Raw genomic sequence first — 24,173 nt, 5'->3', positions numbered from 1 at the left:
CAAATGCACTTTACCAGAAGAAACAGCATGTTAGTTCAGTCTGGCTCTGCACCATTTGTATAGATTGGGTGCTTCAGTAGGCTTTTTTTGGTGTTTTTATAACTCTGATTCAATCTGCTGTTAGCTAAAAGCAACAAAAAAGCCCCTCTGAATTGCCCAATCTATACAGACGCTACAGATCCTGGTCAAACTAACACACTGCCTCTTCTGGGTATGGCGCTGGGTTTGGTGCAGGAGTATGCCAAGTTTAAAGTAAAGCATGGTTGGTTTGTTTTTTTTTTCATGTTTGCAAGCAGCCCAGCTGTCCAGGTATAAGAGTCATATTAAGAGGGGCCAGCAGAGGGTGCCAAAAATAATCTAGCAGCAGCCAGTATGACTTCATTTGTCCATTGGTATACTGAAACACAAAAAAATAATTACCACATAATATTGAGTTTTTTACAATAATTCTGTATTGTGGGTTGTTGTATCAAGTGTGCCCAAATATCCCAGATTTGCATCATAGTAGTACTGGTGATCCAAATCTAAAGCAATCCATGCAAAATCAGCTTTATATTTTAGTTTTGTAAATTAACTTTGGATGTGGACAAATTTTGGAAACATGCTATTAAGTTTCCTAATTTTACATATGAAAGGACTGTTGACTATACTATGGACACTAGAGAATGCTGGCAGCATAGAAATCTGTACATCGGTTCAATGTAATATATTTACCTTGGTGTTGAAGTAGAGAAGAGAGGTAGTTAGCTGTGTTAGTCTGAAATTAGGCACAAAGCAGGGTGGGGTGGCATATTACAGACTGGCTCAGAGGCATGAGCTCGTGCCTTTTCAAGTAGTATTATGTATGTGCTACTTAATGTATATGAAGAAATACCAGTTTTAATTATTATATTTATTACAATGTTTCTTTACAGCAAGCCTGTGGTTATGAGTTTACCAGCAAGCTCCATCGAATGTATACAGACATGAGTGTTAGCGCTGACCTCAACAATAAATTCAACAACTTTATTAAAAACCAGGACACCATTATAGATTTGGGAATTAGTTTTCAGATATATGTTCTACAGGTACTAATGTATGTTTATTGTTGTTCATTGATTGGAAGTTTATTGTATTTCTATAGTAAGCAAACATTTTTTCTAACTTCTAAATGTGATTTTTTTCAGATTGAATTGACAACTTAAATATATTGTCACCATTGAGCAATCATGTTTTATGTAAAAGTTTATCCTTTTGGTGGAGGGGGAGGGTTCAAAGTCTGCCCTACCTTGTTCTTTACAAGTAGAAAGTTGTTATGCTTTAATGACTGTTTTCTCACCTAGAGCTTAATGCCTCACAGGTATACTCATTTTAGTGAGTAATAGAATTTCTGACTCAACTTGGATGTCTTAAGACATGACTTGAATGCTAGGACAGAGTTTTAGAAAATGATTTGGCTTAGTGCATGTGCTCCTTTGAACTAATTTTAACTTCTTTTGGAATGCTAATGTTCTTTCTTCTCCCCCCAGGCTGGTGCATGGCCTCTAACTCAGGCTCCTTCATCTACATTTGCAATTCCTCAGGAACTGGAAAAAAGTGTACAGATGGTAGGTTAGTAGGAGGTTTATTATAAATTTGTGGTGAATTTAATAACATAGTATTTGAATCCCCCTCAAAAAGCTGACCACTCTTACGGTAAGAATACTGAGTTTTGTATGAAAGTCATGACTATCCAAATTTCTGGTATCTGATGCCTTGAATTATGCCCCAGATGAAAGTTTTATTTTACAACATTTCAGTTTTGCCTGTATAGACCAGGCGTGGGCAATTATTCGGGCTGGAGGGTTTTACTTAATGAGATTTGTTAAGCTGTTGAGGGCTGCATGTGTGCATACACATGCACGCGCATGAGCTCTACACACTCCCTGCACACAGCCAGGTTGGGCAGGAGCCATGCCAGCTTCACCACATGGCTTGAAGTAGTATGTGGGAATACAGTGTGGCAGCAGCCCAACCTGGCTGTGAGCGGGGAACTCAGGGCGGAGGAGGAGGGGGCAGGGAAAAGGGGGCTGGAAGCCACAGATTTATCTGGGTACAGCCGGGCTGGGGCCACACTGTGTTCCACCCTTCTCCTTGCAACCCCTCCAGCACATGGCTGGGCCGGTGCTGCGCTATGTTCTTGTGCACTGCTTTGGGCCAAATGGGCATAGCTGGAGCAGCTGGTGTGGCTCCTGCCCGACCCCGCTGCATGTTGGGGACTTGGGGTCACACAGGAGCTATGCCAGGGACCCATGTGGCATGGGCCAAAGTGGTGCGTGGGAACACAGCATGGCACTGCATTAGCAGCGCCCACAGCCCTACCAGGCCTGGGCCCGGATAACCTGTGGCTCCTGGACCTCTTCCCCTGTGCCCCCTCCCTAGTCAGTGGGGAAAACATACCTGACCTTTGCTACAGCCCAGGGAAGGCAGAAGGGCAAGAGGTGCCAAAAGCAAAGGCAGCCACGGGCTGGATATAGTTCTTCAGAGAAGCAGCCGCAGGCTTTATAGAATGATTTGGAAGGCCGGATCCAGCCTGCAGGCCATATTTTGCCCACCCCGATCTAGACATGTGGATGGCACACAAGCTTCTGAGCTCCAACACTATTTCCTAATATTTAGAAAGAAAAAAACAAGCCAATCTTTTCTAACTTTTAATCTTAACAACACACAGAGGTCTTTAGTCCTATTATATAGAGAAACCTTAAAAAATTAAGGTTCTGACTCTTCTGTAAGAGAGTTTGAATTTTTTTTAGAACAGTAAGGGTTTTCCCCTATATTTTTTCCTTTACCTACACATCCCCATCCATTTGTATTCTTGATGTTTGGAATACTGTACGAATACCTTCTGTCCTTCACAAGCAGCACCATTTTAGAGTGCATCGCTTCAGGCTGAAAAGGCTATGTATGTATCCCAGCTTATAATGTTAAAAAAAAAAAACGAAAGACAGCCAGCTAAGGCTGCATACACACAATCAAATCATCCAGGCTTGTTTTCCTGAGAGAAAAACTGACCTGTACAGAAGTTCAGAGAGAGAGAAGCAAAGAGCCTTCAGCGCAGATGCTGAACTGCTGGGAGTCCCTAGAGCACATAACCCAGAGAGCTTTGCCGGTTATTTTTTTTAAGTGAAAGTAGGAAAGGATCACTGGGGTTGGGGAAGGTGAGGGCAGGGTCTGTGTCATGCACAGAAGAGTTCTCCAGGCTTTTCTTCCCCCAGGCTGTGTTGGAGCCCAGCTAATGCTGGGCAGGATGTATGCGTGTATGCTTCCCTGCACCCAAAGGACCAACTCACAGGATCATCATAAAATTCTAGTTTATTAGATGGATGCAAAAGTCAGATCGTAAACCTTGGGGCTGATCCCCCTCAAGCACACACACATTCACGTGCACACACTCACAGTAGCTAGCTATGAACACTAAGCACCAATGTCACGATATACCTATCCCTAAGCTCTGGAATCCGCTGTCGATGGCCAGTCAAGGCATCTTTCAGTGCAATGTTGCTTCAGAAGGGGGTCACCAGCAGGTCCTTCTGGCTGGACAGGCAGGGTGCGGTCAGGTCAGAGAGGGCACCATTGGGAGTCATTCTTCGCTGCCTTTTATCCCTCTCTGGCAGACTTTTGGTGACTCCCCAGTTTTCAGGCTTACCCAATCCAGGGGTCGTTGACCTCGTGGGACGTCCCCCTTGGTGGTTGCTGGATGGCAGCTGTCAGCCCCAGGGGTCATGTCTGCAGGTACGTGCAGTCTTGGGAGTCTGTTGATAAAGTTTGATTAATTCACTGCTGCGATTAGTTCAAACCGGGACTTCTGTACCTTTAACAGTGAAGTTTCAGGGAGTTCCTGGCTCTGTATTGATCCTTTCCTCTCCTTAGTCTGTGGTTTCTTAGGTGTTAATTGCTGCTTGTTAGCCTGTTGTCCTGTCTAGCTACTGTGTTATGCAGTCAACCAAGATTCATTCAGGGACCCGCTCCATACAGAGACCCTGCGGTTTGATTTCCTCCCTTGCTAACATTGTTATGTGGTACAACTTACTTTTAAACTTAAAGTACATTTGTTACAAAGTTAAAAAGCATAGAATATGAAACATAAAAGGGTGAAATGCCATGGCACATACAACAAATAGACCAAATACAATGGTGGGAGGGGGACAGACATACTGATGCAGAATACTATTTTATACCCATAAAAGCGTCTACAAGCTATATTTTTATTACAAGTACACCTTATAGTCTATAAACATAATAATAATATAATAAAAAAAGGAGGAGGAAGGAGAAAAAGGTAGAAAAGACAAAGTATCCCCAAAAGGGGGCAAATACTGCAAAAGGAGCTTTTTGCCATATGGAGGGGCTTCACATTGGAGGGGGGGCAGGCAAAAAAACGGTTTCTTGCTACAAGGTAAATCACAATAATATGTTCATAGTGATGACATTCAATGTATGTCATCAAGGAAAGAAGAAACTGGGTTGCAGATTGCTCTCTGCTTTTCAGAGAAAAACTAGAAACCAATTTAAGAGTCAGGTTCTAAATAACTTTTCTAAAATAGTTTACTTTTTAATCAATTTTAAAAATGTTTCCCAGTGTTCTCCTAAATAACTGGTTTAAACATGTTAATCACATTGGGCATTTTTACACATGCATGCACCACAGCGTTGGGTGCCTGGTGCTGCAGCGCATGCATTTGTATAAACAGCAAAATGCATGTCAGCTCTGAGAAAATGGCAGCAGTGCGCTTTTGAACTAAAACGCATTGAAGGTGTTTTAGTTTAAAAGCCCACTGCTGCCATTTTCTGTGCGCTGACGTACATTTTGCCATTTATATAAATGCATGTGACAGCGCCAGGCATGTCAGCTTGCACACTCTGCAGACTCAATTAATCAAGTCTGCTCCGACACGCTGGGTTTCCGGTGCGTTGGAGCGGACAAAGGTACGTGTAAAAATGCCCATTTAGTCCAAATGGACCATTTTAAGTATGTTTACACTAAAAGTACTTCCCACAGAAGGATTCACAAAGGGGTGATTTGGGGGAGGCTGCAAGTAGGAAATACAGTAGATGGTGTCTGGATCTTGCTCCTCTCTTTTATTCCTGATGGAACTTAATCAAAGTCCTCATTTTGAAAGTTAGTTTTTGATTCATTTAACTCTGATCAAGGTGTTTAATTTTTATTATTTTCATTGCCAAGTGAAACAGTCTTAGCATGATCCCCAGAGAAATGGCAGCAACAGCAAAGAAGCACTCTGTCCATCTTTGATGATTTTAAGAGGAATATATTCCTGTGGCTCATTGTACCCGTGTAGTGAATAGTAGTAAAGGGATTATCTGCTGGCTGTGTTGCTTCTAGACTTCAACCTTTTTTTTTCTAGAAAGGCATAATGTAGAAATGTTAGCTACAACCCTTAGGTGTATGCCTAATTTTATTGTTCCATTTAAGCTGTTACTTTAATCCAGTCCTGGAAGATTTTATTTTTGATTTTACTTAGGAGAAATATACAGCTAAATTAATTTACCTCACAAGTTTGTACATCTTTCAAAACAGCTTTGGGGAAGTAAGAAATATAATTAATATTCTCTGTAATTAATATTCTCTATTCATCAGTAACCTCTGGGTCTTGTGGGAGGTTCTCCAAGAAGTATTGTTCCCTGAGGTTGGGGAATTAAATATAATTTGTTTTTTATATTGGTCTAATGTCTTTTTAAAAAATATCCATTTTATTAAATCATTACAATTAATAGGTAGTAGGAGAAATAGATAATATAAAATATGGGGTATGTATGCAGTGTATTTTCATTCAACACTGTAAAATGTGTTGACAACTAATTTATCTGGTATGCATTCAGATGACATAAATAGGGATTTAAGTTATGGGGACTGTGAAAAGATTATAAGTGGCAAACTACTACTACTTCCACTTCATTTTTGATCATAAGTTTTCTTGTGATGAACTGAGATAATCTTTTGAATGTTATAACTCCACTGGTATATCATTACAATTTTAACAAAATAAGCCCATCATATTGATATTTTTAAAGAGAAAACCACAAGAGCAGGACAAATGAAAAAAATAATTTATTTATAATTTATAAATCTACTTCTGACATTTTCCAGGTCTGCAAAATTGCTGTCTTTAGATGCTAATTTTCTCCTCTGCTGAGATGTCTAGGTGTGCCCTGAACTAGGGGTGTCTTATCACCATATGAGCAAAAAATCACATTTGGTAATGGGAAAGAATTTGATTATATTTATTTTTCAATTTATTTGCTAGTTTTTTCTTTTTATTCACTACAGTATATAATTCTTATGCATCCTAAAGGTGTATCAAATAAAATTACTGATACACTAGATTTATTGTCAACAGGTTATGTGCTCCTTTGCTTGACTTACTGACAATGTGAATAGCACCAACCCAGGTCAGCTTAGAAAATACACAGAGTCTGATCATAGAGCAGAAATTCCATACGTTTCTGTCTGTAGTACAAACTTATGAGCTTAAATTAAAAATTAGAAAAAGAACTCTTTATTCAAGCAGGACTTACATTCTGTGAGTTAAGCTAAGGGAATTATCCTGTTTAGGAATGAACCCTGCTTTCAGAAAATTGTTTCAGATTGCAGAGATTTCAAGGCTCGAGAGGGCTGAATGTGAGAGTACGACTCTGCTTTTGTGGCTAAAGTCCTATAACAGTGCAGTTCCAAGGCTCCTTCCCTGAGAGCTGTCCATAATTGAAGGAACTAGCCAGAAGGGTTTGAAGTCAGGGGGACCTTAAACACAAATGTCAGATCCTGCTGACAGGCTGCTCCAGGAAGCTGAACTTCCTACTCACTGAAATGTTAAGGTGTCCCTGGAGATTTTGGGTATAATTAGAGCCTTGCTGGATTTAGTTGCTGGTTCAAAGCTGGCAGAAGGACCTTACATGATTGTTGTCATCCCATTTTTAAAAAAAGAGTTAATTCACTGTTCTTTGTAGTTAACGACACTTTCTACTTCATCTCAAGTATTTTAGGGGAAGTTTTAAGCTCTAAGACTGAAACCACCTTATTTTCAGTTTGTTGACATTGACTTGCAAAGAGAGAAGCAAGAATACTATTAATTTGCCAACTAGAACAGTTATATAAAATTATGTTGCAGGCACCATTTATCTCTCCTGTTCTAAATTAACCCTGTGGTCTGTTTTCTTGAAACCTTAGCTATTATAAACATTTTTTGATCAATACCTTGTTCTTACTGTGGCTAATGGTTTATTTTACAAAGTAAAATGTTGAGTTGACAAGATGTATAGCACAACTACATTGCAGATTTACTGTCAGACAGAGTATCCCAAACACAGTAGACTGTCTCTTGGATCAGAAGCAGTTTGTGTGGCACTGAATATGGGCTAAGTAGCCCACTCACCGAGGGAGAAGTTGTCATTGTGCTTATAAATAAGGGCAAGTGATTGGGGTACCAGCCCTGTGCATCAGCTTAGAAGGCAAAAAATAGCAGTCGCTGCTGGCCAGGCTTCTGCCAGCCTGGGCAGAAAACTGCCCAGTTTCATGCTTGGATATGCACCTCAAGTATTCACATTTTGAGTTTTTCTCCCTCAGTACCTTACAGCTTATGTGTACCATACAGTGTGCTCTTCAGCCAGGGGGTGTTAGAGGGTTGCTCAGTCTTACTGCTTTGTTCTTTCTCCTCCTCCTCCTCCATCACAAGAGATGAGCATGTCAGATCCTGTTCACTAATAGCCTGCCTGCCACCCAGAGTGCAGCAAACTATATGAACTCTGAAAAGAAGATAGTATATATTGTACGTGATGTTTTGACTATTCAAACGTATTCGTAGTGTGCAGTAAATTAGAATAAATTTGTTATGGGGAGACTACTGTAATAGAAATAGAAAATAAAAAAGTTGACAAATTTAATTTTAAAATAAAGAAAGATTTATAAGGGTCAGATGATTAAGAATATTCTAACATTTTTATCCTCTATTCAGTTTAGGAAATTGTAAGTTTAATATACTTTATTAAATGCTGTATATTCTGTATATTATTTGTAAGCATTCAAATTAATTTGTGATATTATGGTCCATTACCTGGAAAGATGGGTAGTTTTTGTGTTCTCTTGAATCATTTCATTAATGTAAATTGTTCCAGTAAATGGTTGACTTCTATAATTGTTCATCACCATAAATATGGTAACATATAACTATATATAGTTCACTTTTATAATGAATACCCACTAAGGCTGCATCCAGACGACCAGTCTGCAGTGCCACGCACTGCACATTCAGGTATTCCCTGCGCTTCTGCCTTGCAGCACAGGGGGGGTTTCTGACCCTGGGAGATCCCGAGATCAAAAAAGTCCATGCCGAGAAAAAGTGGGTCACCATGCATAGTGGCATTGTGCACTGCCCAAAACAGGAGCCTGGCGTGGCTGTTAGCCACACTCCAGCTGCTGGCCAGGCTTCCTGCCGCAGCTGCAGCCCCAGGAGGCCCCCAGGACCACAGGTAAGACTGCTAGGGCCAGCCCAGTTGCTGGCTTCAGCCTCCCCTATCCCACCCAGGGTAACCTGCTGCATGCCAGAGTGCACGTGGCATGGGCGTTCCCCGATGACAAGTAGCAGCGGCACAAGGTGTGCCGCTACTACTTGTCCTCGGGGAAACAAACATCTGCGCTCGTCTGCATGTCCCCTAAAATATCTAAATCTAGATAAGCTGCGTCAAAAAAATCAAAGTGAATTTCTTAACTTGATTTACACAATAAATCAGAACTAGTGAATGATTGCACCAAAAAGATTAAGTGATAAATATGTTTGGTGTGTAGTAATAGCAACAGTAAATTAGTATACAATTTGTATAATACTATCATTTATAATTGTATCTAAAATTCTCTTGGTTCCAGTCTAAATGACAAAATTGCATTTGAAAAATACCAAGCTATTGCATTGATTACAAGGTTCTTAAGGTAATGTCTCATTGGTCTTTGTGCCATATTCTCTTATAAAGTCTTAGATTTCCAATGACAGATATGTTTGACCAAAGTCATTTTGGTCACCCATAAATGCTTAAACTATTCAGTTTACTTATATGTTTATGAATATATACAGTATCAGTTTTTAAATGTCTTGGTACAAAATCCTGAACACCTAATTAGTACCAATAATGACAATGGTATGACAGTAAAATATTCAGGTTACAAATAGTTATACAGAAGAGATTTTTAACTGAAATTTTATTTTATTTTGCAGTTTGAATTATTTTACAGTCAGCATTTCAGTGGGAGAAAGCTTACTTGGTTACATTATCTTTGTACAGGTAAAAATAATTGCATGTTTCTGGTTAATTATATTGTAATTAATATAATCAGTTAAAGTATTATTATAACTTACAGAATATACTTTACAACACTGCCAATAAAAATTTATCGGTTACAGGAATTTCTAAGCCCTTTACTGATTTGGAATAATTTTTTTATGTAGGATTAGAGCTTTAAGCTGTATATAACATTATCTTCCTTTTTTGTATCAATACTTATACTAATGTGGCAAACCGGTAATAGTTTTTCTCAATTAGGGAATACAAGATGATAAAATACTATGTATAAATTTAGTACATTCAGTCCTGGGTAAAAACATATTGACGTACATGACAAATTTCTGGATTAACAGTAAGTAGATTAATTCATTTAAAACCATTTAGGTGGACTATACTGGTTGACATTCTGGATGCCTTTTTATCTTAAAATGAGTACATTGTTTTAATGAAGACCAATTTGTGGCCAATCACCATGAAAAGAAATAAGAAAAAATGTTACTTTCAGTTATTGTGATTCACAATCGGGGGGAACCATAAAAATCAAATCTCGTTACCATTAAATGTGTAAACCAGGAAACAGATTTATTTATTCCCAGTTACCATATTTACTTTACATAATTTAAGATGACCCCCCCACCCCCAAATAATTAGATTCTGTATATGGAAAATGTATAAATTTGTTACAATTTTCCAGGTATAGAATCTAATTATTGGAGGGTTGTCTTAAATTTGTCCCCCTCCTACTGCTACAGCAGGGAAAGCAGTGGTTGTGGGAAAAGGGGTATGGGAGTCAGGTTCCCCCTTGCCCTTGCCTCCCCAACTTTTTCCCCTTGCAGTCTTTCTGCCCCTGTCCCCCCAGCTACCAGCACCTCCCCACCTCCAGCTCTCCACAGCCTCTGCCCCTTCCCCCTACTCTCTCGTCTCTGCTTCTTCCCCTCCCCCTTCCCCCCCTACTGTCAGACATTGTGTGGGCTCTGTTTCCTCCTGGAGCACAGCACATGGCAGTACAGCCCCTGCTGGCCATACAGCAGTGTTGGCACTGCTAATTGGCAAGGCAGGGGCCATGCAGCAGTATTGGAACTGCTGGTTGGCCAGAAGGGACAGTTTCTATGTACTCCATGCCCAAAGGGAAAACAGCTTGTGCTGGAGCTGAGCTGCACCTAACAGGAAAGAGGGTGGGGGAGAAGCTGCAGAGGGCAAGCAGGGGTGGAGGGCAGAAGGCTGCTGTGGGTCTGACTGGCGCCACCCTGGGCTCAGGGCCAGAGTCAGCCACAGCAGCTGCTTGCCCCTCCCACTCCTGTTCTGCTTTGTACAGCGAATCTTAAGACAAGGGTTTTTCCCCCATGCTGACTGGGGCGAAAAACCTCATCTTAGATTCAAGTAAATGTGGTAGTACATATTAGGCTACTTTGTGATTTGTCACATGTAATAAGCTATAGTTTTATTAGCGGTCATTCACCCTGCATTTCAAGTAAATAAAATGTTTGAGGAGTGCAGGTTATTGCGCAGAGTTCATGTATAGACTAGCACACAGTAGTGCTGTTTCGATACGTACATTGGCATGACAATTGAATCCCCCCATTAGCAGATCATGAAACACAAACTGAAGTTTTCAGACTGGTTCTCACCAGTCTTGCTTCCTTTTTTTCAGAACATGAACTAATAATATTGAGGAAACCTCCTTTATAGAAAAGCCTTTTTGCCCCCCACAGAATGTCATTACAAATTGTGGTTCACACTGCACTTTATTGAAACTATTTGAGACTTTTCTTCATCATTTTAAGTGAAAATCAACTGTGTCCCAGTACAGCATTATCAGGTTTCTCTTTATTTTGAAAACAGGATGCATGGTGCATGTCTAGCGTATGTGATTGGCCAGAATTTTTTGTCAGAAAGTTCATGCCACTGCTTACACACTCATTGGTGAGTGTATATCTAAGATATGTTCACAGTCAGGGTTTTGTACCCACAGATGGTTATTTAAATGCCTGTCTGGCCATGAATGTGGGTTGAAAGTCTTGAAATGCATACCCTTGGTACTGTTTATACAAGGCTGCAGAGAAAAGTCTTACTAATCAAGTCCTGTGTCACTTCATGGTGGGTATGGTAGCACAGCAGTTAAGGTGTCTGTCTACAGAGGCTTGAATTTGAGCCCTACGCCATGCTTCTGCCGAAGACATCCTTCAGTCAACCTAGCTGCAAATTGTACCTAGGTATTTGATCTCATGGAATCCATGATGGCTGGACACAGCTTCCTGTGTGCCATTGGCTATAAAAATTAGTATTCCTTAATCATGCTTGCCTAGTGGGCTGCAAAATTTGGCAAATCTCTGACCTTTGTATGTATGACTTAATGGTATATTGTACCAGTTCGTGAAATAATTGTTACTATTACTACTACAGGTGAAGTTAAAATGAACTATTTGTGCAAACCATATGTAGCCATGGTTACAACATACCAAATGGCAGTACTACTTGCCTTCAACAACAGTGAAACTGTCAGTTACAAAGAGCTTCAGGATAGCACACAAATGAATGAGAAGGAACTGACAAAAACCATCAAATCGTTACTTGATGTCAAAATGATCAACCACGATTCAGATAAGGTATGTGGTAGTGTTATAAAGATTGTTTAATATTCCCAGTCCCGGGTTGGTTTGGTTTTGTCATATATTGTCTTTTTAAATGAAAATTCCCTGGTGCCTCTTCCTGTTTTGGAGCCAGTTTATTGCTCCCACGTATTTTTTGCCAGATCTACATGGGTAAGACAATGAGCCATATTGTCCACAAAGTTTTGTATATCCTGTAGGCAGGTAGAAGAACAGCCATGCTACCAAGTTTCCTCAAATTTGTCTTATACCAGCTGAAAAGGTAATAAAGCCTACAGCTGTGCTTTTTTTCCAGTGAGCCCCATTGAAGCGTGACACTATTTAGGGCTTTAGGGTAAAAAATTGAGAAGAAGGACTCTGAAAGCAGGCTTGATCAGTAATGGGCTGAATTTGGGGAAAGGGAAAAGCTGTAGCAGCTGGGAGGCAGTGCAGGGTCTTCAGCTGAACCTGAAGATCAGGTGCTGTGACCAAAGCACTGTCCAGTTTTAGGAGCAAAGAGCAGCAGTCATTGTGCCCTTTCCTCAGTAGGTTTTTCCCTATGGGAAGGAGCAAACAGATCAGAATCCTGTGACTACCGCACTTCACCAGCAAGTAGGGCTCCTCTTGTAAGTAGTAACATCTGGAGTAGTATTGTGGTTACAGCACTGGACTGAGTATCAGGAGGTCTGTGTTCTGTTTCTTGATATCAAGATTGTGCAGAAAATCATGATAAAGTCACTTGACCTCTCCCTGTGTTCTTGCCTCAGTAAAATGAAGTATTTTTCAAGCTCAGGTGCTACGGCGATGAATACTGTAGAAATGCTTGTTTGCTGAAGTTTGTAGTCTTCTCTCCAGCCTTCTCAGAAAACCTTATATACTGTGGTAACATCCATCAGCTTAAGCTGAGGTTGTTCATATATGTGGCTTACCAAGAGAGGTCAGGGAACCAAGGCAGCTTTGCTTGCTGATCCAGGTGTTTGCCAGGAAAGACTATCAGGATGTGGGAAGGGAGTTCACAAGCAAGGTTTGGATTCTTCACACAAGGGCAGCTATCTGACAGGATCCAGAAATGAGTTTATGTTGGGAGCTCACAATTCAAGGTCACACTACAGGTAGAAGCTTACCAGGAACTGAGTGGAATTTGGTTGGTCATAGGAAGCTAATACAGATATCCATTTAGTGATATGAAAGCTCAAAGTGATAGTTAATGCAGGAAGTCCATTAAAAAGGGTACATGATTAGGCATGTGTAATGTCAATGGATTTGTGCACCTTTTTAATACGACTTGATGCTGGAAGGGTGAATGCAGTAGATTTCTAAGCTGTTTACTTATGAATATGTTTACTTCTGTAGTCTTCAGTCCTTAGCTACAGGATCTTTGTATCAAAATACCTGCACTAATTATGTTTTCCTCTATCAAACAATGAGAAAGCTGAGCTATGCACATTCTGTCAGCTTGCTTATTTTACAAGCTAGTGAACCCCAGGGTGCTAGAACAGTACAATTTAAATTTGCTCATTCCTATTTTTAAAGTGGTTGACCAGTATCTGAACCACATACTTTCTAAGAAAATAAAAATCACAGTGTGTTACTACTGCATCTGCTTTCTGTTCAAGTAAAAAGGCAGGAAATGAATTGGTAAAAGATGCAGTGGTTTGTTCTGATCGTTTTCTTTCTGGTTCCTGTATAGAATATAACGTTGGGATTTAGCAATTTAAGCATAATGGGTTAGATTTATAAAGGTTTTAGGAATTTAGTGGGAGTTTAGGCACCTATGGTGCTCAAATAACTTTTCAAATCTGGCCCAATAAATCTTATAGCTGTTGAATAATATATGTATATTGGTTCTAACTACTGATCTCTGACCTTTCATGTTAAATTTGCAACATCATGCCTGAGTGGTACATTTTTTTAGAACTGGAAGTACTTGTATTGGGTTCCTTTCTTAGAAACTATGCATCTTACTGGCCAGTTTAGAAGGACATTGCGTTTGAGCTGCAGCGAATGGCTGCCATTCACGAAAAGGAGCTGCAAGTTTGGACCTGAAGGAAGTAAATAATGAGTTGTGATGGTGGGAAGGGACTTAGGGGTTAGAGATAAGTGTGAAGCAGGAAAACCTGTGGTTGGATAACTCTGTTCATTACAATGACAGAAATACTGTAGGTGAGTGTTTCATTAATTGTTTAATTTTGAAAGCAAACAATGCAGTAATTGTAGTTGTCTCTGAGGTTCTGCTATAAATAAATGCAAATTCTGGTCTTCTCTGTTGGAAGAAATTGGGTTTAAATGCAGTGTCAGGAAGATTTCTCCTAAATTTTAATCCCGAAATAATTACCTGAATTTTCTTTATTAGCATAACTAAAACAAGTTATTAGAGTAATGAACCAAAATTTCCTCTCATATTTTGACTTCTTCAGTAGTATACTAGTATTCATATATGTTGCTGTTTTTTGCTTTGTTTCTAAAAATTAGCTGATTTTCCAGGTTGGTTATATGGCAATATGAGAAAAACTAAATAATCCAATTATAATTGTTCTTTAGCTTTCCTGAAAGGGAATAAATTTCAATACATTTGTCACTGCCTATTCAAGCCATAATTTCCAAGGAAAACATTTGCCATTCCTAGAAAAGATATTTGTTGCTTTTACTTTCTGGCATCTTTTCTAGTTGTAAAAATATACAATTTATTTTTTCACTACAGGAAGATATAGAGGCAGAGTCTACATTTTCATTAAATATGAACTTCAGCAGTAAACGAACAAAATTTAAAATTACCACATCAATGCAAAAAGACACACCACAGGCAAGTATTTTTAATGTCTTCAACAGTTTAAAGAGCTTTGTTTAAAACCAGTTTAATCTAAATAAGTGTAATGGTGTAAACAGATTCAAGCATTTCCACAGAGCAGGTTTATAGCAGCTTAACTAAATACCTTAAAAACATTCTAGCAGATGACTGCAAGTGTGTTTTGTGCACAAGACCTTAGTGGGGGAAAAACAACTGACAGAAGATGTTGGAGTAATTAGAAGCAGCCACCTGCTATATACTCCATTGCCCTGACATCTCTTTCATCAGCTTTTTGTCACTAGAGGACCAACCATCTATTATAGACAAAGTCTAAATTAGAAGCTAAGTTTACTATTTCCATAAAATTTGAGAGTGTAATATGGCTTTTGGATGACAGGTTGCTGCTTGAAAGGATATCTGAATCCAGAGGTGACAGGAAAAGGAGATGGGGCTTTCAGTCTCTGAGTAGGTGTGGATGAACTACTTACCACAAGGTAAAAAGTGGGGGGTATTTACTGTAAATCAGTTACTCTGTGGTAACTGCCTGTTTGCACACTCTTACCTTGCAGCAGCTGAAATGTAATAGCTTAGCCTTCATTGAGATTTCATCTACTGTGTGGTAAGAATAAGCATGCAGACAATTTCTGCAGACCCACAGAACATGGTAAATCCCTGCTACCTTTTACCTACTGGTAAATGGTTTGGCTGCCCAGGTTTTGTAAATGTCTTTAAAAAAATTTTTTTAAAGTAATTTTAAAAAATGAAATAGCTGATTTTTTTAAGACAATAAAAATGTTTCCATAAAACCTCCCTGCTAGTCTCTTCTTACTAAGGACTGTTTTCCTGGCAGAAGAAATAATCTCAGAAGCTAAATTTAAAATCAGTGACATTGTAAGACATGCATTGGTCAGCTGTTGGTGTATTTCTCAAGTGTGTGATTGAAGGTATTCATACTCCAAAGCCAACCTAAAGTCTTCATCATTTCTCAGATAATGCATTTCCTGATATGTTATAACATGTGGAGGCTTAGCTAATTTGGCTGCTGTTAGTAAAAACATCCTAGGCTTTTGCAAAAGTAGATTTTCTCCTTCAAGTGACTGTTCATACGCACATTCACTGCAGAGAGCAGGTGCATCTCATGCACCTGCAGTGAGGCCAACAGTACCTAGCCACCCTCCGTACCATGCACCAAGTGTGTAGTAGGTCATAGTGTTCTTTAGTTCTCCCCAGCAAGGTCTCTGTTGCAGATAGCTGCAGCAACTCTTAACTCCTTTAACTTTAGATAATTTAACCAGTTAATCAGGAGAGCTGGGTTTCCCTTTTGGCAGTTGGCAACCTGATGATTTAAAGAAGTGACTTCTTCTAGGTCATGTGGCTTCAAGTATTGCACCTTATTCTAGGAGGCTGTTGTGGCAATTGGTTAACAGTAAATTCCTATACTGCCTTGCGGGGGTGTAGGTTGTAGCCGTGTTGGTCTAAGGACATAGGCAGACAAGGTTCTTTGGGTGAATCTGATATCTTTTATAGGTCTAATAAAATATATCAGATTCACCCAAAGAACCTTGTCTGCCTATACTGCCTTGGAGAATCCCACATCTCAAGCAAATACTCCATCTTTTAAGTCCTTCATCTTGCAAACCTACTAAGAGAAGGAGGCAAAGATGAATATATATCTTGTGAACAAATCACTGGAGCTAGCCTTGGATTGAGGAGCTCAAGACCCACCTAGGCATGCCTCTAGAGAACCCATGACTCCCTGCTGCAGGCTCTCTGCTGCAAATTTCTCATGTTGTTGTTGGATAAGAAGACATCATGAAGGGAAGGGTAAATTCAAGAGGTAGACCTTTCATGAAGAGTTCCTCGATGGGAGGATCCCAACCTTTCCACTAGTCCCCTATCAAGATTTCAGTCCCATGTAATTTCCATATAGTTTCCTCCTGGGGTTTGTCCCCATGAGCCTTCAGCTTGTTGACACTGATGACTGGAAAGATTTATCACCAGTTCCCACAACAGGTACAAAGTTATGTAGTAGTGTCCAGGGTACTGGGACAGATCCAGATGGACACAATAACCCTGCCATAAACGAAAAAATCAGCATAAGCAAGCAGAACAAGCCATGTTCTTGAACACAAGCAGATTAAACTTGTGCTGCAGAATCCTGGTTTGCTACCCTTGTCTGCTTTTATCTTAGTGATACGATAGGGACCCCCTGGTCAGTGATGCAGAGTCCCTCCAGCGGCACTCAGGTGGCGAGTTTATGCAGTTTACTGGGTTAGTAATAGGTTGGAGTTTCCCTCACTAGTCCACTGAGGCCTGGGAGCAGCTGCCAGATAAATGAGCACTCTCAGCTGGCACTTGGTAACCACAATATAGTTATGACATTAGCTGCTTAGAGCAATAACTCTAGTATTTATGGTAGGAATAAAACCCAGTTGTTCACTTGCTCTATAGCTAGTCACCACCAGAGCCCATGGCCACTTGTTCTAAACCTGTCTTCAGACCTTTGGTTTGTTTCCTGGTTTCTGTCTTTGGCTCCTGAACCTTGACTTGGGTCTTGTCGGCTGATCTTCAGTTTGTATCTTGATTCTTGTTTGTATCTTTGGTTCTTAGCTTGTATCCTAGTTCCAAACCTTTGCCATGACCACTTAGCCTTGAACAAAGCAATAATGCATCCCACCAAACTAGCCTGGCAAACACTACAGTAGAAACCCCCACTTCATGTGAAGTGGACAAGGAGCACCAAGTTCCACTTAGTGTTAGAGTATTTGTATACTCATCCAGTCATTCCTTCTAGTAATGACAGCAACAAACAAGGAAGACAGCCAAAACAAAACCATGTGACACAGAATATATAATCCTATCATGCTGTCTCAGTTGTAGCAATTAGAGACTTCATGAACCTGCCATTTGCATCAGTGTCATCATCACTGCTTCATTTGTCACTGAAAACAGCCACCTTGATCACAGTCATCCCAGCAGGAAGGCTAGGAGAGATGTAAAGCTGCATATACTACAGAACACATCCTAACTTAGATCTATAAGTAGTCACGAGATTAACTCCAACTAACAAATATTTTTCCCTCAAAGAAGGTGTGTATCCAGGACTGAAGCATCATTTCATTGGACATGAATAGTATCCTGGCCTTTTACTTAGAGAGGACAGAACAATTTAGATAATCTCCTCAGCTGTTTATGGCCATAGCAAAAAGACACAGTTATTTCCCTCCCAGAACATTTCCAAATTCTGTTTCTAAATTGATTTTGACAGTAGCCAAGGTGAACCTTCTTGGGAATAATAGAATTTACTCCACCAGAACTGAAGCAGCATCTGTAGTGTTGCTGAAAAACACAGCCATATTTGACATCTGCAAAACATCCATGTGGAGCTGCGTTTTAACATTATGAAGAATCATGCAGTTTTGCAAAGTCTGCAGATCAAACATTGTATTTAGCATTTGAAATGGTACTTCAGTCACAGACTGGCTTTAGGCTTTGTGATCCTAACTCCAAATAGTCTGACTAAGACTCTGGAGTCACCTATATTGTAATGTGAGAAGTTACTTTCTTATTGTAACTTGAGTTCAAGGTACATTTTCCATATGCATATTCTGGAATCTGCTGTCCATTCCCTCTTCCGTGAGGTCTAGTATACCTGGGTTCCGCCTGTCAGTGAAACTGAAATCAGTAAGTCAATTCCACCCTTTAGGTCCTTGGTGAAAAGCACGAGGAATAGCAGGGCCCATCTGTCTGGCAAAAAAAGTCTCTAAGATCATGGGCATGGAGCACATACAGTAGTACCCCACATGGCCGAATATGCACATGGGTAATGCATCTCAAAGAACACTACTCCTGAGAACTAAGTAGCTTATCTCATTTTCCCCTACACACTTAAGAAATGTATGCAGCCCATGCTAGTGTTGATAAGCCAGGAAGGCCGTATGTCCTTGCTACTTGAGAAAAAAATCTTGCTAGTTAACATTCTCCAGATTCCCCTAACTGGCCATAATTATCCATCTTTATAGATGGAAAACGAAGATAATATTATCTTATTAAGTCTATAATTGTCAGTCTGTCTTGAATTTGTTTTAAGCAGATAAATGTATTACATATAGGAAAATCATCCTCTATATCTGCTTGTAATTTATAAATTTTATTTAATAACTGTAGACTTTGTCTTCTGAGACTTAGACTTAAAGGACAAATAGTAGACCAGTATGTTTCCTTTAACCCAATTTCTTCAGTTTTACCTAAAAATGGATCTATGTTTTTCTGCTAATAATAGATATTTATAGTTTGATAGCACTATAAACCTTTAATTTAGTTTATAAAAGGTTACTATAAACCTTTAAGATAGTATTGAGAGTTAGATTACAGTGTAGAATATAGTTGTGGGTTTTATTTTTTTTGAGCTAGAAATTACGACCTCTCCAAATTCTGTTGATTTAATGAAGTTTGAGTATATAAATGTGAGGGTACACTTAGCTTGAATTTTAGCATTCCTTATCCAAAACCATTGTGATTACCTTTTTGGTAGTGCATTAAAAACAGTGAAAATTATGTACTACTTTAGCATCTAAGCAGTCCTGAAAGAGCCAATCAGTTTGAGATGTGTGTTGTTTTTTTTTTAATTTCGCTCCTTCCCCCCTCCCCTCACCTCGCCCCTCCATCCTCAGCATTCAGAAACCTTCATCAATTTGTTTCTTTCCTTATCCTTATTACTGCTAGAAGGGAGAATGGACCCATAATGAAGCTTTTCAAATGATCTATTTTCATCAGACTGAATATCTATTGTTTCAGCTGGATCCGGTTTTTCATTTGTTTGTTTTAAAATTGGGCTTGATTTTACGGAACTGCAGGGCTCTGGAGAAAACTTTTCACCAACATAAACTGAAGTACAAAGTATTCAGCAACTCTATGGCTATAGAATCCAGGTCACAGAATTGAGCCCTAGAATAAGACTAGCCACTTGCTGACATAGCAGTGGTGGCAGAAACCTTAAGCAGACAAAGTTACACCAAAAAAGAAGTCCTTAGGGGTGAGGTTTTTGAATTATAATTATCCAAACTACATAGATGCCAGCCTATAACGTTCTTAGGTTGTGCTTGATTTAGGTCAGATATCACTTCCTGCACAATTTGGCCCTACGGCTAAGTATATCTAGGTCCAAGAGTATCATTAAAATGCCAACAGAATCCTCTGATGGCAGTAGAAGGTTAGAGAGGCTTTAACACTATTCCCCTTCCTTGCTGTTGACATAGCAGGGGATTTACAGACACAAGATGGTACGCTTTGGGTTGGGATCTGTTAGCCATCAGTGTAAACTGCAGTAGTCCTTATGCTGCTCTAAGTTTTCATAGCAAGATTAGCCTTCAGAGATTTGCAAAGCCCCTGTGGCTTCAAGCTAGGAGAAAAGGTGCATTTCATACCATTTTACTACTTCTCCTCTCCCCCAGCTGCATTATAGACATGGGTTGAGGCTTCTGCCCAGAAGCCCCAAATGTGCTTGGTTTTTGTTGTTAAATGATTGACCACTTTAAAGCAGAAAGCATTGATTGAAGATGTTTTTATGAATGTTTACTGATCTTACTGTGTTTGCAGCATCACCATTCTTCCTATATTGCAGGAGATGGAGCAGACCAGAAGTGCTGTAGATGAAGACAGGAAAATGTACCTTCAAGCTGCTATAGTCCGAATCATGAAAGCACGTAAAGTGCTGCGACATAATGCTCTTATTCAGGAGGTAAGGGAAAATGCTCTCCAGGGTCATTATTTTGAAGAAAAAAATCATAGTGCAGTATTTAATTGCAGAGCTAGTAACATATCCACCAGGACTACTTACTACCCGCAATATAGCTACCTACCACCATCACTGGCTTGCAATACAAACAGACCGTTACTGGCTCCCTTGTCACCTAGAGGTGAACTGCTCTATTAGTGCCTACTGCAGACAGCTACACGTACAGCAGGGCTATCTAGCAGAGGGCCCACATACAGCCCTCAAGGAGTTAACTCACAGCTTCTGTGCTCCTGGTCTGTGCGCCACTTCCTCCACTGCTCATCTGTTGTGGCTGCTGGGATATCTGGTCTTGCCTTCCCACCTCTAGCTTCTGCCTCCTGCCTCCACTCCTGGGAGTAACATGGCATACATAGGCTGTGAGCCCAACAAGCCCACAGCCTGAAAGCAACTGTGAAACATGTCACCATGCAGCAAGGGGAGCCAGATATGCAAGACAGTGAGGCATGGTTTGTGGCCCTGGAAAAGGGGGGGGGGGGGGGGGCAATGCAGCCCTCACTCATTCAGAAGTTGGACAGCCCTGCTCTAGGAAGCTGGTGGTCTTTTTACTCTGGACTTCAGTGTAAATTGCTTTGGTTTATTCACTGATGTAAGCTACACAGATGTAAATGTGTTATACATCTATATCTTTGGTCTGCCGTGGACCTTCCACCCTCTTTATTTGTAGACGAGTGTAAGACAAAAATCTCTAACCGCTACTGAAAAGGGTCCAAGTTCTTTAGTTATGTCTCCATCAGCCTCTTTCCAGTGCATCTGTATAGTTATCTCAGGTGAATGCATTTTTACTTTCTCTACTAATTCAAAGTTTCAACACAACTGATGAGTGCTCATCTGATGTGTGGGTGGAAAGGGCATGGCCAAGCCCCAGAGGCTCAGGACAAGTCTGAACTGCCTCTGATAACAGTAGGGAGAGCGGCACAGCCCACATTTCCAATTTTGGAAGGAGGAAAAACAAAGAATAAAAGCCAAATGTGGAGTCCCTATCCTTCACCTGTACAGTTCTAGTGCCTTGAAGGACTGAGTATTCAGCAGCACAGGTGTAAGTGCTTGAAACCTCGGAGACAGTCTTGTTACACATAGGGAAGAATAGACCCTAGGTCATTCTCTTATAATTGTATGGTAAAGTGCACTTGTGAAAAGCCAGTTGACAGTTAATGCCTGAGAGTAATTAAGAAGGCAGGGTCAAGTTGCACCTTATGGATGAAGTAAATCAGAGATGTGTAAGCTTTTATAAGCAACAGCTTACTTCATCAGATGCTATGAAGAGACTGTAGGAAGCAGAGCTTCTAACAAGAAAGCAGTGGTGTGAATACAATGAGGGTAAGTGAAGCTGTGTTTAGACTCCAATTTCTGTGACTGAAACTGACATTGAGATTTTTCACAAAAAATATGGTCTGTCTTTTGTGACCCCTTTGTCCCTATGGGTTTATTTACTTGTTTGTCTCTTCCAGCACTGGCCCCCTTCCCCTCTCCCATCTCTTCCTCTCCCATGTCTTCTGTATTCAGATCACTCTTTCTAGTTGATATACTTTGTGTATGTCCTTCACAGCCCCTGATGGAAGTGTGTTCACTCATGAAAGCTTATGCATTTTTGATTTAGTTAGTCTATAAGGTGCAAATCTACCCTCCCTTCTGCCTGATTTGAGACTGACATGGCTAACGACCTCTCTCATACCTCAGCCTGTCTGAGTAAGCAAGGCCTCTTTTTTTTTTCAAATTTAAATCTGTCCAGTGTAATGGATCATCTGTAATAAGCTTGGGCGTTTGATAGTTTTCAGCCATGTTATTTAAGAATGAGTGACATTATAGCATAACGTGCTGGCTAGGTTTTTATAAAATGCTTGTTACTTGGTGTATTTGGTATTTTCTGCTCTTCCTGTCTCCCTGTGCACACACACACACAAATATGGTCTTTAAAACTCCAAATAAAAATAAACTTACGTCAGATGTCTCAAAAAAAAAATCAATTCTGTATCTTTTTTTCCACGCTGACGAGCCAGCCTTAGGGAATGATGATGCATGACAAGTCGCCTCTTGACGCTGAGATCCCATGCTAGATTTAATCAATCCTGTTACTTGTAGTCTTGAGCACACTTTGTTCAGATATCATTTAGACAATAAATATGGCATCTTGCAGTCCTGGTTTTAGACTTTTTCAAAGCATGCTGTCAGCTTAAAGCTAGCTCAACAATTTAGATTTTGTAAAAACAGTTACAAAGCCTAATATTTATACATACTTTTAGTGAACTGCTAACTTCATAATGAAACTGTTCTCATATATATAAAATTATACTGCACTGTTCACAAGTAAAATATTGCAGCATTGTTAACTTGAAAGTTGAAAGACTAAACAGAATTGAAACTGATCTTACTTATTTTCATTGTCCCAGATCAAATTAAAAGACATTCAAAAAAAGGAAGTAGCATAAATGGTGAAAAGCGCAATGGATTTGTAAATTTTCTCTACTAATACATGATTTTTTGTAATATAGATATAAAACAGTACAATGCTGTACAAACCAGTACAATAAAATATAACATTTTAAGAGTATTCCTTATATACAGAAATTAGTAAACACTGGAAACTTACTGTTTTCCAGTGAAGAAAGAAATAGATCGAGTCAGTGAAGGAAATAAAGAATCAGCACGAGTTTCATGACCTTAGTACACACAGAGCCATTGGCTGTCATATAGACAAAATATTGTATGTCTTGTTCATTTGCATTGTGTTAGTCATGAAAGAAAATGACACTAAATGTTTGGAAGCATTTAGAACTCTGTTGTTAATGAATAAGTTACATTACATTTCTGTCTTTTGCAGGTAATTAGCCAATCAAGAGCTAGGTTTAATCCAAGTATCAGCATGATTAAGAAGTGCATTGAAGTTCTGATAGACAAACAGTACATTGAACGAAGCCAAGCCTCAGCAGATGAATACAGTTACGTAGCATGATGTTGCTATCCGGCAGGTGTGATTGTAAGGAGATCATTGCTGTCACTGTTTGGTGTGTTCCTGTGGGAAGAGGCAGGCCTGTGCCTCCATAATTGGTCACTTGGCAGCCCCTGTTTTTCTGCTGTTTACAACATCACCAGTGCCACGTCATGAGCGTCAATGAAAATGCCTATAGATATTTCAAGCTCATGTCATTATGACATTTCTTAAAACTTTACTAAAAGAATGAGTGAAGTATTGATGAAATGTGGAAATTTGGTTGGGTACCATGCTTTTTTTTCCCCACCCCTCCCTTCACATTTGCAGTTGATGTTTTTTAATGTATCTTAAAAGACAAAGTTAAAAAAACCCTAAATATTGTAATATGACAGATAACCTAATAATTGTATCTACATTAAAATGTAAAAAAATGATGATGAACATGATACTGCTGCTTGTCAAATAAAAAAATAAAGAAATGGAATGCATCTCACTGCTGATGATTGCAAAAATAGCCAAATATCATACCTGTAAAGAATTCTTCAGCCCTAGAAGGAAGTGAAAAAAACATCAATTTTGTGTTTTTCATTCTCTCTGATTTAGCTCTTTCACAGGGACTTGCTTATAAGAGACTGAACTCAAAGCATGGTAAGTAAGAGTATTTTAGAAGAGATTAGTGGGAAAGTGCATATTTTGTTTTCTTGGGATTATAGCTAATTATGGCATTTGGTGATGTCAAAAGGCTAACTGTGTTTCACTAGAGAG

General features: G+C 39.7%; 1 protein-coding gene across 3 annotated transcripts in view; it reads left to right on the top strand.

Annotated features, from left to right (window-relative positions):
* Positions 1 to 23,896, top strand: part of CUL2 (cullin 2) — an 82,062-nt gene extending 58,166 nt beyond the window's left edge. For 2 of the 3 annotated variants that reach the window (XM_014526207.2, XM_006036574.2), the window contains exons 15-21: positions 915 to 1,067; positions 1,509 to 1,586; positions 9,240 to 9,306; positions 11,710 to 11,912; positions 14,596 to 14,697; positions 20,306 to 20,422; positions 23,298 to 23,896. In XM_014526207.2, coding sequence (XP_014381693.1) covers positions 915 to 1,067; positions 1,509 to 1,586; positions 9,240 to 9,306; positions 11,710 to 11,912; positions 14,596 to 14,697; positions 20,306 to 20,422; positions 23,298 to 23,429 — 852 coding nt within the window. In that variant the 3' untranslated portion in view covers positions 23,430 to 23,896. Of the gene's footprint in view, positions 1 to 914; positions 1,068 to 1,508; positions 1,587 to 9,239; positions 9,307 to 11,709; positions 11,913 to 14,595; positions 14,698 to 20,280; positions 20,423 to 23,297 lie in introns of all 3 variants that reach the window. The other variant, XR_003091979.1, reaches the window with a different exon arrangement.
* Positions 23,897 to 24,173: the final 277 nt, after the last annotated feature.

Source organism: Alligator sinensis, unplaced genomic scaffold (genome assembly GCF_000455745.1).
Source record: "Alligator sinensis unplaced genomic scaffold, ASM45574v1 scaffold1316_1, whole genome shotgun sequence".
NCBI lineage: Eukaryota > Metazoa > Chordata > Crocodylia > Alligatoridae > Alligator > Alligator sinensis.
Note: the sequence above shows the minus strand (reverse complement) of the source record. Positions and strands in the feature narration are given on the sequence as shown.